Here is a 15314-nt window from a genome sequence, read left to right as displayed (position 1 = left end):
GTGTCCCAAGCAGAGGTATGTGTTTGTGTGGCATGGCTTGGCCCGGCCACTTGTGCTCCCAGCATTCACCATAAGAGAAACGAGCCTGGGTGGCTGCTGGTCCAAGGGGAATGGGAGACATATGGAACAGACTGAATCCAACCCACATTCTGGAGTCCTGCCCAGAATAGAGAGCCCTGCTGCAGAGTAGCTAAACCCTAGCTGCCCCACAGACTAGTGAGTGAGAAAATAAATGTTCATTGTTGTAAACTACTAAGTTTTGGGGTGGTTTTGTTATGCAGCATTGTTACAGCAATAGCTGACTGATACACTGAGGTCATGCAGCAAGTCAATGGCAAAGCTGGGATTCAAACTCAGGTTTGAATCCGGTGCTTGTTTCTCACTGCATCTGTCTTTCAATCCTGAGGGCTCCCCCTTGCACCTTCTCCTCTGGAAGCCTCTCACTCCCACTCTGTTCCATCTCTAATCTCTGGGAACTAGGGTCCAGCTCAAGCAGCCAGACTCTACTCCTTGCAGCTAATAAGCTGAGGCTTCTTGAGTAGGCCTCCCTCAGGGCTCCCAAATAGGTCCAAGGGAGGCTGCTACAGCCAGGGAAAGAACTCTCTCTCCTCTACCTCCATTCCCCCCTCTACCAGGAGCCTGGGCTTCCCTACCACAGAGCTTTGTCCAGTTAGACAGCCTCACAGCTGAGGCTTCATAATCTGTGAGGTGTCTTTACCAACAGCTGTTGGTTCTCTCAGATTGCCTGCCTTGAGTCAGCTCCATCCGGATCCCCAATCTGAGCGGGGCTTAAACGCACCCATGACCCCACAAGAACTACAGGCACATGCTCACAAATATGCCCTGTTGGCCACAGCGAGACCGCAACCATTCACAAACAAAACCACACTCCTTCTCATACACAAACACACAGAGAGGCACGGCCACATTCATACGTATAAATTCGTGCTCAAACACACCCCCCTCCAAGCCCCTCACATTCAGACACACCCATGCTCATGAACGCATGTATAAATAAGAAGCCACATGGCCACAGAACATGTAATCACAATCATAAACACATGGTCGCCCAAACACATACAGTGACGCACCCACACATTCTTACACATGCACTCGCTCTCACACACCATCAAACCCAATGTCCTTGGACATACCCTGGATTGTGCCCAAGCACCATCTGTTTGTCCTAGTTAATTCCTGTCTCTTACCCTTCCTGCTTTGTGACTCAACTTCTCTGACCATCATCTGTCAAATGGGGGCATGGATGTCTCCTACTCAAGGAAGCTGGGGGTATGCAGTGAGGTCATGTATAGAAAGTACCCCTCAGCCAGGTGGAGCTGGTTGGCCCCTTTCCTTCCATGTCTTTGTTCATGCCTTTCCTCATTCTTTTTTTTTTTTTTTAATGTTTTTATTTATTTTTGAGAGAGAGACAGAGCATAAGCAGGGGAGGGGCAGAGAGAGAGAGGGAGACAGAGAATATGAAGCAGGCTCCAGGCTCCGAGCTGTCAGCACAGAGCTTGATGTGGGGCTCGAACCCACAAACCATGAGATCATGACCTGAGCCAAAGCTGGACGCTTAACTGATGGAGCCACCCAGGTGCCCCATAAGACATTTCTTTCTATCACTCCCTTAAAATTTTTTTTGTTCCTTTAAACTACAGGTCAAATCCTGCCTCTTACAGGAAGCGTCCCTAGACCTATATCTCTGGATCCCTTGTGCACTTACTGTGTGGGTCTCACTTGACATCAGAAGGATAACCTGAGAGATTGTTAGAAATGCAGCTTCTCGAGCCATACCCAGACCTACTGAACGAGAAACTCTAGGGAATGTTTAGCCCACTCACCTTTTCTCCTGGAGCCTGGCCTCCCTTGGCTCTTCCTTGGACAGGGCCCCCCAGACCATGCTCACAGCGGAAGCTGGGCAAGGGTTGTTGACTGAATAACTGAGGGGCACACTCAGTTTTCAGCCTATAGGTCCCATGAGGTCCTTGAAAATCTCATGTGGCCCTTGGTTGGGGGATGAGGCTGGGAAGTGTCTCCTGGACCTGGGCACATGGGGGTCACTGGCGACCCAGAGGACAGTGGTCTTGGTGGAGAGAAGGGGCCAGAAGCCTGTGTGGAGTGGACTGAGGAGGGAATGGCAGCAGTGGTGAGACTGCCTTGTTTGGCAACTTTTTTTTGCTATGAGGGAAGTAGGGCAGAAGACGGAGTGACGTGGGGTCCCAGAAAGGATTATGAAAGGTGAGCTGAGGGAGGAAAGTTTGCCTGAGTTGAACTGGAGTGGGCGGGAGGCTCACAGAAGACACCTGTGGAAACTGCTAGATGTCTCCTGGCTGTGTCCCCACCGCCCACTGTGAGAGGTCTAAGTTAGGCTTCGAGGGGTCGCATCCCCTGGCCTCCTCTGTGGTTCGGTGAGGCCACATGACCAAGCTCTTTCCGGGGGAAGGTGCACAGAAGTGACAGGTGCCACTCCTGCTTACCCGGCTTGGAACATTACTCTGGCCCTGCGTCCTCTCTCTCCCACCCTCCCCGCAGGCCGGAGCACAGACAGGCCTGCACCTCAGCATCGGTCGTGCACACAGGCAGGGGGCGTGGGGGGCGCTGACGCACACGGAAGAACCCGGGCCCCCGCGTCTCCAAGTGGATCCGATCTACCCACTAACCTGGATTGCTCACCTGTGGACTCTCACAGGGGAGAAGCCTGAATTTCTGTGTTAACTTTAAGCCACTGAACCCTTTTTGTTATAGCAGCTTCACGCTTACCTTCAACGACACACATTCACCAAACGACAGCGGTTATTACGAACACCATGACAACGGACAGGTAAACGCTTACCCTCCCAGGTGAGTACAGCCTTGGAAAAGCAGAAGCCACTCCACAGGGGCGAGAGGGTCTTTGATGAGGGCTGGCGGGATACTGGTTTGCACAGCAGGGCGCCGCCCTGCCCCCGGAGCGTGCATTTGAAGTGCTTACCTGCCTGGTTGGTGGTGATGTTCACGGAGGCGAACTGAGGCGAGAAGGGGCTCTGGTCGGTGACACCGTTCACGGCCTGGATCTCGAAGGTGTACTGGGTGTGAGCCAGCAGGTCACTGATGTAAATGCGCGGCTCGGTCAGGCCCAGCTGGCGGGGTGCATACTGCACGTTGTCCCCACAGCGGGTGCAGGCGCCCCGGCCTGAACCACAGCTCTTGCAGATGATGTTGTAGACGAGATCCTCACGGCCTCCTGAATCGCGGGGCGGGGTCCACTCTAGCATGAGGGAGGTCTCGTTGACACTGGAGATCACCGCCTGGGGTGCGGAGGGGATGGCTGAGGGTGGGGAGAGGTTTCGGTCAGTGGGGGGCTGTGGAGGTACGTTCCCCAAGAGACGGCTCTCTGCCCACTGCCCTGGCTCCAGCCCAGGCCCCCAAAGGCTTCCCTCGCATCCTTTCTCCCCTCCACCCATCAGAGAGATGCTTCTAGAATATAACTCTCATCTTGCTGCACATCTGCTTAACCCTTTCTCCCTGGACTCCAACCTCCTTGGTGATTGTTACCGGGACCAGGACCAGTCTTTTTGTGTTGGGGATTACACCCACCTGATATCTATTTCCCCTTCTTCCTTCTAATAGCATCCCGATTTTATTGGGGGGGGGGCAATATGTCCAGCCAGAAGACTATATTTCCCAGCCTCCTGTGATTAAGTGCTGACCACTGAGATACGGCAGAGGTTTTTTGGTTAGGACCTTTTCTTAAAAGGGCACAGCTATAAAATGTGCCTATGTCCCTTTCCTCCTTCCTCCGTCTAGAATGTGTGTGATGGCTGGAGCTTCAGCAGCAATGCTGGACTAGGAAGTGACCCGAAGGAGAGGAGCCACATGCCGAGATTGGCAGAGCAGGAAGAGTGAGCCGGGTCCCAGAGAACTTCGCGGATTTGCCACAATTATCCCAGGGGTACCTATCTTTGGGGTTCTGTGAAGTGAGAGAATAAATCCTTATGGTTTACGTCACTGGGGTCAGCTCTGTCTCTTGTCGCCTGCAGCTGAATGCCATTCCTGTCTGATCCAGGGGTGGGGAGATTGCCCTCGTAGTCATCCCTTTCTTTGAGAACGCTGGCCTGTGATTCAGGCAGCCGCCACCAGGTTAGAACACCGGGCAGCCTCTTCTGTCACAGACACCAGGTTGGCTCTCCTTCTGCCAAGCCTCCCATTTACTGTCCCTTTGTGAATCGAGACCTTGACTTTATCCTCCATGTGACTGGCAGGAGGAGGTAAGGAGCCAGATGCCAGCTCCCTGGTAGCTGCTTGTTGGCAATCCAACCACCCCAGGATGGTCCTTTTCCAAACAGCTTTTCATTTCCCCTCCCATCAGGTGATTGGCTGCTCCCCTCTCGGGAAAGGCTGGCTGCAGCCCGACGGCTGTCCAGCCCTTGCTCTGAGCTTTCTGCACGTGGCCTCGGGACTCGGTCAGGCATTGCTCCCGAGAGGCCCCGAACGTACTTGTGCAGGGCATGTCCAGGGGGTCCAGGTCTGCTCTGTAGTAGCCGTTGCGGCAGACGCAGTTGGTCGCCCCTTCGGAAGTGGTCCGGCTGTTGATGGGGCAGTGGGTGCAGGCCTCGTCCCCTTGGTTGGCCTTGAAGGTTCCAGATGGGCAACCTGGGACAGAAGACAAGGAGAATTGCTGGAGAAACCGGAGGAGGGCTCAGAGGTCACAAGGCATGGAGAGACCCTGCAGTTTCTCGTAGACGCCACACGGCATCACGGAGGGGCCGCGAAGTGCAGTTGTTGGGAAGTCCCATCTCCTAAAGCTCCTGGGGGCCTCCAGGCTCCAACCTGGCAGTCCCTTCTGTGCCCAGAAGGTTCCAGGCTACCTGGCGTCTTGTCTCTGAAGCTGTCTATGGGTTCAGCTGGGGCCCCTAGCAATCCTTCTTCAAATACTCCAGGTTGGCTGAGCCACAGCTTCCAGGGTCAATCCTGACTTATTCCGAAGACCCTGAAGGGGTCTGGGGAAGCGCCCATGGCCCAGTCTTGCTCACTAATGTCTGGCTGAACCCTGATTCTTGTAACTAGATTCCTGGCTTCCAGATGATTGAGGATGATTACATTACAATAGCAAAGTGCGGGGCATGTAGAAAGATGACGTGGGTATAGCAGGAAAGAACACTGACTTTGGAAGTGGACAGGACTGGGTTTGAGTCCCAGATGGGCCTTTTACTAGCTGTGTGGCCATAGACAAGTGGCTTACGCATTCTGAGACTCAGTTTCCTTATTTGTAAAATCATGATCCTAAGACCTATTTCTGAAAGCCATTGGGGAATCTGGCATAGTGTGTGAGGTACATGGCACGAAGCCTTGCACAGTGTGGGTGCCCAATGAGTACTAGCTGTTAGTGCAGCAGGTGTTTGATCAACTTATTTCGCTAAACGGAGCCTGCAATACCAGGGACAGCCTGAGGAGGGAAGTGTTTGCACTTGATGGGCATGTTCATCTAAGAGGGCTCTTCCAGAGGCTTCCGCCTTCTTCCCTGCTCTGGGGGGACTGCTCAGGATCTGGGTTCAGGCCCTGCAGCTCAGGGCTCAGGTTCTACAAGAAATGACCAGTCCTATGTGGACCAGTGTGCAAATCCACCCTACCGTCTTCCTCCTAGCCCTGGGCTGGGAATCGGGAGGCCTGGGGTCCAGGCCCTGTCCCTTTCCTGGCCTGTTTCTTCTCCTGCTTACTGGGGTTCATAATCCCACCTCTGCTGTGATCTTGGGAGGGAGGATCATGGAAGGGGTAACTGAGAAGGCGGATGGGGAAGAGCTTTGCAACAGGCAAGTTCCTCCTTGGAGTGAAATGCGGCTACACTGTCCCCGGGCCAGGGACGCTCACATTCCATGCCTGTGTGCTGTGTGACCTTTGGCAAGCCATCTCTGCCTCTCAGAGCATCACTTTCCTCATATGTAAATGGCTAACATAAATTTCCCTCAATTATTTTTCCAGCCCCAGTCTCCAAGCTTATCCTCCAAGTTCCCATCTTAGCAAACTGCCCTCCTCTCAAGTCTTCAACCGGCTCCAGCCTCGGAGACCCCACCCTCTTTGGGGCTTCTGTTACTTGAGATCGGAAAGCTTTACTCCCCTGCCATAATTATTCATCAAGGGGTCCCCTGGCCGTGCTCTTGGCTCCCTCAGGATCGGAGCCCTGTCTGATTCACGGCTCCTTCCCCTGTGCCCAGCACAGAACCCAGCACTCAGCAGATGCTCCATTAACACCGCTTGAAGTTGCCTTGCCTAAGCGGGAAGAGCTTGGGCTTTGGGGATCGTGCGAGCAGGAAGGCAGTGGAGAACGGTGGCTGGTGTGCAGGCTGCTTGGCCAATCCCCAGCAGTATGACCTCGGGCCAGTCGCTTAAGCTATTTCCTTCCTGCAAAATGGGGACAACAGCATCTATGTTCTATAATTGCTGTGAGGATCACACTGGTTAATTTAGGCAAAAATTCCCGGAATAATTCCTGGCATTATTGAACGGTATCTGGTTCAAATACCAATCTGCTGGGTGACCTCAGACAAGTAGTTCACCTTCTCTGAGCTAAAGTTTTCTCATTGCTGAGAGAGCATCTACCCCATAAAGTGGACTCCATGCGATGGCCAGTGTCTGGCATGGGGGTGGGGAAAGGTTGTGGTTACAATCTCAGGGCTTTGCTGGATGACACAAGCGTGCAGTAAATAAGCCACACACAAGTCCCCCTGGGACACTAGGAAGCAGCACCCTCCCCCTGGGGTCCTAGTTTACCTGCCATTTGGAGGGGGCTTCCAGAAGGTGGCAACCGACTTAACAGACAGCGACACTGGCTGATGTCACCTGGACCAGGCCCTGTGGGGATCCTGAAGAGCCAGCTCCAGTCCAGTCCTTAAGAAACTGCCAGGCAAGGGCCAAGTCAGGACTTTGACATAACCATTCAGGCCACAGTGACACCAAGGAGGATGGCAGTGAGTGCTCTGGGGAGTTTTTAGGGCTTCTGCTGTACAGCTGGGGATACCAGGCCTTCAGAGTGTAAATACGAAGCAGCCAACATTTACCGAGTAGTTTTTGAAAATGTTTATTTATTTTGAGAGAGAGAGAGAGAGAGAGAGAGAGAGCAAGCCAGGGTGGGGGTGGGGGGGCAGAGAGAGAGGGAAAGAGAAAGGGAGAGAGAATCCTAAGCAGCCTCCGTGCTCTCAGCACAGTGCCTGATGTGGGGGGTTCGATCCCACAAACCACAAGATCAGGACCTGAGCTGAAATCAAGAGTTGGATGCTCAGCTGACTGAGCCACCCAGGCAGCCCTTACTGAGTACTTACTAAATACTGGCACTGTGCTAAGTACTTAACCCATAGTAACTCATCCAGTCGTTACCCAGCCCTGTGACGGAGGGAGTGTTATCACCTGCATTTTCAGATGGAGGCACGAAGGCACAGAGGTGGAGTAATTTGCTAGGATGTGAGCTTACCGTGGCACAGTTGAGATTCAATCTTGGGTGGTCTGACTCTAGAGGCTTCCCTAACCACCACACTACACTGCCCTTATGCAACTTGCATTGTTGTCAAAGGTCTGTGAGTGCTGGGCAGGGATTGGCAGCTCCTGGGTGGGTGCCCAGAGCTCTCTCCACTTGACTGCACTGGCTTTGGGGTCCTGAGTCCTCCTGCCCTCCTTCCTTCTTACTTTCCTCTCAGGCACCAGAGTTTCCCTGCTGTCTGGATAAAGAGGGCCATCTTGGCACTATCCAGTCAGCTCTGGCTCTCGTTAAGTGATTGATCTCTCTGAGCCTCAGTTTCCTCTGCTGTAAAGTGGGGGTACAGGGCTCCTGTGAAGGGGGGGTCTAGGACCATCCTAATAGATGCCAAAAGGTTTTGATCCCAAGATCAGGACCCTCCTGGCTCCCTTTCGGGCAAGAGCCGGCCCAGCTTAGCACATCTCTCCCATCTGCTGGTAATTCCCGGGGCCTGGCTGGTGAGTGGCTGCCCACAGTCTCCTCTGTGCCGTGCCAGCCCCTCCATCTGGGCCACCTTCCTGGCTGTCCTTCCCAGTCACCACATCCTGGCCCCATCTCAGACTCCCCAGGCTGCCTCCTTCAGAAGCCTTCCCTCTTTTAGGTGTCCGGCTGGACACCCCTCCGCCTTCTCACTGGGCGGCTATGGTTTCTGTATCTCTCGGCACCGTGCTTCACAAAACCCACTCTTTCGTCTTGCAAGGTGACGTCACTCTCCACCCAGTCCCCCGGAACCCTGGATGCCTCCTCCCTCCCCTCACCCCCTGCGGCCAATTATCAGGTCTTCCCCCCACTCGGCAGTGCCCCGTCCTGGCTCTTCCCTCCTACTGTTCCACCCATGCGGGCATCCAGAAAGCTCTTCTTACCTACTCCTTAGCCTCTCATGGCCATCTGGCCTCCTCCTGCCCACCCTCCAGAGCCAGCTTTCTAAAGTACAAACCTTTTTGTGCCACTTAAAAATCCACAGTGGCACACAATGGAATATTATTTGGCCGTAAAAAGGAATAAAACACTGATACGTGCTACAACGTGGATGAACCCTGAAAACACTGTGCTTAGTGAAAGAAGCCAGTCACAAAAGGCTACATGTTGTATGCTTCCCTTTATCTAAAAGTGTCCAGAGCAGCGATCTCTAGAGACAGAAGTAGCTTAGTGGTTGCCAGGGACAGGGGAGAGCAGAGAATGGAGAGTGACCGCTAATGGGCAAGAGGGTTTCTTTCTGAGGTGATGAACGTGTTCTAAAATTGAACAATTTTATGTTCACAATTCTATGAATACACCAAAAATCACTGAATTGTACAATTTAGCTGAATTCTATGGTATGTGCCTCACGTCACAATAAAACTGCTATTAAAAAAAAAAATCCGCAACAGCTCCCCAAACTGCTCAGGGCCCCCAGGCCCCCAGGGCTGGCACCTGCCTGCCTCTCAGTGCCCACCACCCTGAGCTTTGTGCTGTTCTGCACAGTCCGCTACATGTGGTGCCTGCCCCAGGCCTGCCTCCACACCTCCGGCCTCTGTCCACCCTGCTCTCATTCCCTGCAATGCCTTCCCCTTGTCATCAAACTCCTACACCCCTTTAAGACCTGGCTTAGGTACCCCCTCTTCCAGGAAGCCTTTCCTGGAGGGAAGGCTTCTTTCTCTCTCTCTCTTTTTTTTTAATGTTTATTTATTTATTTTGAGAGCGAGAGGGTGTGTGGTGTGGGTGTGTGAGCGGCAAAGAGAAAGGGAGAAAGAGAATCCCTAGCAGGCTCCGCATCGTCAGCACAGAGTGTGTGATGCAGGGCTCGAGCTCATGAACTGTGAGATCACGACCTGAGCTGAAACCAAGAGTCGGAGGCTTAACCGACGGAGCCACCCGGGTGTCCCAGAGGTGCCTGTTTTGCTTACTTAGTCATGAATCTGTAAGTGCCTGGCTGGACTGTGAATTCCCAGTCCGATGCCGGGTGCCTAGCAGGTGACAGGTAGTGATAAAGCTGCAAGAGCGTCCAGTGCAACCCCCTTATCCGACGTTGGGGGAAACTGAGGCCCAAAGAGGGGCAGACACACCTGGCTCTTCAGCAGCAGAGGCAGATTCTGATACCAGGTATACTGTGTGAGCCGGGGGAGGCCCTCAGCTCTGGTCCGCCACCTCTTTGCCCACAGAGAGGTCAGGAACCGCGGCCCGCCCTCAGTGCCCAGTGCCCTAGGGGACGTGCTACTCCTAGCTTCTCAGCTGGGAAGGCATTCAGTCCTGCCAACATCCGGGTTTCATGCACAGAACTGGGAAGAAAACGGACCTGGAGGCCGTGCCTCTGACAGGTGCCTTCTCTGAGACTCAGTCCCCTCCTCCGGAAAGGGGGCTGATGATACGTGCAAGGTATGGATGCAGTCAGAGTCTCTGCGTGGCTCTCCCTGACCCACTTCTGCCTCCCCTCTAATCCCCCACACTCACGGGAGAGATCTGAATGAATCGGACCCACCACACTCTGCTTATTTTAAACTCACAGGTGGCTCCCCGTGGCACTGAGAACTACCCCACACCCAGCCCTGGTCCGAGAAGCCCGCCGGGCTGGCTCTGTGGTCTTCCTGGCATTTCTGGACACTTCTCTCACTCAATTGCACTCCAGCCCCTCGGTTGGCAAGAGTGCCCCTGCCTCAGGGCCTTTGGCCATGCTGTCTCTCTGCCTGGAGCACTGTCTCTGCTTCCTATGGTTGACCTGCTTCTTCTTTCAGGCCCCAGCTTTCTTTTTTTTTTTAATTTTTAAAAAATCTTTATTTATTTTTGAGAGAGAGAGAGAGAGAGAGCGCGCAAGTGGGGGAGGAACAGGGAGACACAGAATCCAAAGCAGGCTCCAGGCTCTGAGCTGTCAGCACAGAGCCTGACATGGGGCTTGAACTCACCAACTATGAGTTCATGACCTGAGGTGTAGTTGGATGCTTAACCGACTGAGCCACCCAGGCGCCTCTCAGGCCCCAGCTTTAATGTCACTTCCCAGAGAGGCCCTCCCTGACCACCCTGGCCAGAGTGATCCTCTCATTACACTCTGTCTCAGTCTGTTTCCTTTGTTGACACTCATCTCGAATTGTAATTATATTAGAAAACAGCTTATAAACATGTGTGATGTCTTTTCCCTGCCTGGGAAGTGCCTGCAGAGGGGAAGAGGAACTAGGTTTGTCTGGCTCTCTCGTTGGTTCCCTAACTCCTGGCAAAGTGGTGGGAGCATAGTAGCTGCTCAATACATGTACTTGTCGCATAAACGAATATGCCCCTTACAGGGTGCCATGAGAAAATACTTGGCCAAGCAAATGCCAGGCTCGGTGCCACCGTCACCATGTCAATTTCATCTGGCTCCGTGGCTGCTCAGATCCCACTCCACTTCCCATCTTCTGTCCCCGTGGGTCATCCCAGGGGGCTGTCCCCTTATGGTGACAACTCATCCTGCTTTTCAAACTGGAAGTCCCGTGTCCCAGAAACGTCCTCGGTCTCTGGTAACCTGACCCTCTGGTACACTTCTCTGGCCCCATCTGGTCACCTCTCTCGCCTGTTTGCTGTTCCCTAGATGCCCTGGCTGCACGTGCAAGGGCCCCTTTGCTTGAATGTCCTTCTGCCCATCAGGGATGGGGTTCTGAGATGGACGCCTCTGGGAGGCCGGCCTCCACTCTCTACAGCAGACACCTCAGACCCCTACTGTGGCACATCAGACACACTCTCTGGGCAGTGATGTCCTGCTCAATGGCCCTCTGGGGCGGGGAAGGGGGGCGGGAAGCCCTGATTGGTCACCTTTGTCAATTTCGGTGGCAAAGCTCCCACTAGGACAAATTTCAAGCTACCAGTCTGAGATAACTGAACGTGGAGTTGGGAAGAAATGTGCATGGCTGGCTCTTGAAAGCCAGGCTGGTACCAACCAGCTCCATCCTACCACGGACCTCACCCCTCCGCCACTTATCTGTGTGCTGCTCCCCGGTGGATGGACCCTGGTTGGGGGAGGGGCTGGGTCTTCAGTCTCCACATCCCCAGTGCCAGGTCTGGCACATAATTGGTGCTCAGTCAGCTCAGTTTGCTAGCTGAGGGCAGGTCTGTCTCCCCGAGTGGACGGTGGGGGGCTCAACAGCAGGGGCTGTGGGTTTGGTGGGCTAATATCCACACAGAACACACAGCAAGTTCTGTACCATATACATGTTAGCTATTATTACTCACCCAGAGTGCAAGGGTGGTAATAATTCTCATTTATCATGTGCTTTCCAGGTGCTGAGGCCAGTGCAAGTGATTGGCACTCATTAAATCCACCTGACCACCCACTGAAGTGGTACCATTATCACCCCCCCCCCCTTTTACGCACGAGGAAACTGAGGCTTGGCAAGGGGGAAGGTGAAATGGCGATGCCGAGGTCACATAGCTACTAAATGACAGAGCTGAGGTTTGACCCCAGGTCTGTGGGATTCCAAAAACCTTGCGCTCAGGTATTCCTGGACGTAGAAATTATCGCACGGCTTGAACGTCATTACTGGAGACCCTGTCGTCAGGCCTAAGAGGGGACAGGGCTTGCCGGGTCACTCAGCAAGACAGAGGCGAAGCCTGGCCCCACACACCTGGGGACTTGGGACCAAAGCAGCCAGTCAGCGCCCGCCTTCTGCAGACGCCCAGATCCCTTGGCCAGGCAACCCCAGGCAGGGATGGCAGCTGGCCGGGAGAGGGAGGGAGGATTATGGGGAAACAGATTTTCTCCCCACCTGCCCCCTGGGCTCCGGGATAGGTGATAATTGACCGAGTGAGCCCTGAGTCAGGCCGAGGCAGGGCTCCATCTGGACCTGGCACGGCGGGGCCGCTAATTGGCGCTGGGTGATCTTTGCAGCCTCCCTGCCAGGCTCGCAGGTCCTTTGCTGTCTTCCCAGAGACTCCGGTTTAATCCCCAGACGACCGATGCCACGGTGGAGTCAAACGCTCCGTCAGGCCCAGTGTGCCAGGCCTTGGGGGTGGGGAAGGAGCTTCTCCGCCTCCCTGGGGGTCCCGTAGAGCAGAGGGCTCTGTCCGGGCAGAGGCGGCTTCGCCTTCTAGCTCCCGAGCGCCCGAGCAGGAGGTCTGATGAAACGGAACCTGGGTGTGGACCGTGGAGCCGGCTGCCCGGGCTGAATCCCAGGCCTGCCTCTGGCTAACGGTGTGACCAGGGACAACGTACCTCACTCTCAGCACCCTTGTCTGTATAATGGGGAGAATGATAACACCGACCTTCTATTTGGTGGGGAGAGGACGTGAGTTAATCTAGAAAAAGCACGGGCAGCAGTGCCTGCCTAGGGTGCACTGAGCCCTCCACAAGTGTCTGCTGTTACTATCTCCGTTCATTCTTGGTCCCCCACTTGCTGTGTGCCAAGCCTTGGGGGTACAGAGACAAAAAAGATGTGGTGGTCCCTGCCCTCAGGAGTCTGTGTCCAGTCGGAGAGATGCTGAGTTACGAATTGATTCAATAGGCATGTATTGAGTCCCTGTTATGTGCCAGGCACGTGACACGGAGACAAAGGCCCAGGCCCTGCCTGTAAGGGGCCATGACTGAGCAGGGGGCCGGCACACCTTCCCCTGACCAGACCTGACTGCTGGCCACTCTGGGCAGAGGGAGCGGGCTCCAGGCTCAGCAGTGCCAGGTTGGAAGGGCAGCCGGCTCACTTTCCTGCCTTGGGGTCTCCAAGAAGTTCTGGGTTTGGGTTGGGGAGAGGAGTTTGAGCGGGCGGCGGAGAGTTCTGGGCCCAGAGAGGGGAGGCTGGGCTAGGCTGCCCCTGTGGCTCCCTGCTCCCCTTGCTCTGTGAGCCCGGGCCACTTCCTGCCCACTCTGGGCTGGCCTCTACGGCCTCTCCCGGGTGTGGGACTCTGGCTATGGCCAGGCTCAGGCACCCAGTCCTGGGTCCTATGTTCTTCAATTGTGGATCAACCGATCTGTGTATTTTCAGGGCGTTGTGCTGTGACTATGTCTGAGCGGAGCTTGCGGTATTCCCGTGGTGGAGCAAGGGGGGTTTGGGGGGGTCTTCCCCATGCAAAGTGGCTTTTGCATTTTGCACGCTTCCTCCTCTTGCGACTGAGGTTAAACCAGTGGAGTCAGTCCCCCTGGACTGAACTGGGCAGGGTGCCTGATCCTTTGTGGCATGGGCACAGCCACGCTGGAAGCCGGTGGCAAGCTTCTGGGCTAGGAGGGACTTCCCACCACTGTGTACCTACCAGGCACCTGCCTGGTGCTGGGCCAGCAGCTTCCTCAGCTCCTAACCTCACTCAGTCTGCACAGTCACCCTGTGCAGTAGGAGGTGTTGTCTCCATTTTAGAGATAAGGAAACTGAGGCTCACAGAGAGGAATGCCTCGTCCAAAGTCAGTCAGAGGCTGTGACCCACAGTTCTTCCTAACTCCTGTCTCTGAGGCTCTCAGTGTTCCAGCTTGACGAAGGGTGCCCCCCGCATCTTCTACCTTTCTCCCTGTCTCCTCCCCTGAGAAGGGGGGCCCTGCCTGGCCAGGTTAAGTCCAGGGAGCGCCTCAGGCTCATTCCCCTGCTGTGGTAGCTCCTACTGGGACCACCCAGGGGATGTCAGTCATCCTGCCTCCGCCGCCCCCCCACCCCAACTCCCCCACATGCCCAGGCTACCCCCGCCTGCCCCTGCCGGGACCTGGGCTCTGTGGATCCCTGCCAGCAGCTGGCAGGACGACAGAAGTCAGAAGGCAGCGGCAGGAACTGTGTTAACACGTCTCCTCTTTCCCTGAGGGGGGGGGATCCCAGGGCCTCCCCAAGCCAGCTTCCACACCGGCCATCTGTGGCGTCCCTCCTCTGCTCGAGACCCTTCAATGCATCCCCGTGCCTGTGGCGAGCCCAGCCTGCTTTGGCCTCCCCTCCATGGTCCACCTTGCCAGCCGGAGTTCCTGGCACCTCTTAGCCGCACCCTGGGCCCCAGTTGCAGCCAGCGGCTTCCAGCTCCCCCACCAGCTGTGTTCTGTCCTCCTTCTGGGCCTTTGCTCAGGCCGTTCCCTCTGCCCCAGCACCAGCCTGGCTAACTCCTTTTTATCCTTCCAGCTCGGCTCCACCCAAATCACCTTCTGGCCTTCTTCTAGGATACCATCCCGGACCGGGCCTGGGTTTGGGGCCTCTCTCCCATGCTCCTGAAGCACTGTCACTTTGCCTCTGCTGCCGCATGATTAAATGGTTGTAAGTGTCTGCCTCCTGCACTTGGCCCTGCGCCTGGTGGCAGCAGGCACCCACAATGTCTGGAACCCCCCAGCACCAGTGGCCGAGAGGTGACGGACAGAAGGCCTCAGGAAGTGTGTATTGACTGACTGACTGAGGTTCAGAAATACAGAATCTTATGCTCAAGGTCACTCAACTGGTGGGCGGACTGGAGACTTTGTTCTAGGCCTCCAGAGCTCTCCAGACCATGTCAGAGCCCCCAGAGCTCTTTCCTGTGCCCCAGGGATGGGGTCTCAAGCCATCCCACCTTCCTGCTTCTTGGCACTTGGTTAATACCTGTCTCTACCTCCCACCTTTCCACCTGCCCAACTGTGAGCATCATGAGGCAGCCACACCGTGCCTGCCCTGCTCACTGCCTGGCACAGAGCAGGCCCTCTGGACACCTCACTGAACGACAGGCTAGAAGGCCTGTAGGTCCCACAGCCCCAAAGCCAGAGTAATCAGAACTTCCATGACCATTGTCATGTGTCTTTTGACCTCTCTGCCCTAGTTGTATTTGTGTGTATGTGTGGAGTAGGAGTGGAGCTCACGGTCTCCTGGGGAGCCACGCCCTGAACCCCACATCCTGCAAAGGCAGGTTTCACGCCTGGCCTGTCCAGGCCCTGGATCCTATGTGAGGGCCACAGGTCCCG

At 55.2% G+C, this 15314-nt stretch overlaps 1 protein-coding gene across 1 annotated transcript in view; it reads right to left on the bottom strand.

Annotated features, from left to right (window-relative positions):
* Positions 1-15314, bottom strand: part of EPHB2 (EPH receptor B2) — a 125034-nt gene that overhangs the window by 41484 nt on the left and 68236 nt on the right. Inside the window, exons 3-4 of the mRNA XM_007083711.3 lie at positions 4480-4635; positions 2975-3310 (exon numbers count right to left, since the gene is read on the bottom strand). Of these exons, the coding sequence (XP_007083773.1) occupies positions 2975-3310; positions 4480-4635 (492 nt within the window). The remainder of the gene's footprint in view (positions 1-2974; positions 3311-4479; positions 4636-15314) is intronic.

The sequence above is a fragment of the Panthera tigris genome, chromosome C1 (assembly GCF_018350195.1).
Source record: "Panthera tigris isolate Pti1 chromosome C1, P.tigris_Pti1_mat1.1, whole genome shotgun sequence".
Classification (NCBI taxonomy): domain Eukaryota; kingdom Metazoa; phylum Chordata; class Mammalia; order Carnivora; family Felidae; genus Panthera; species Panthera tigris.
Note: the sequence above shows the minus strand (reverse complement) of the source record. Positions and strands in the feature narration are given on the sequence as shown.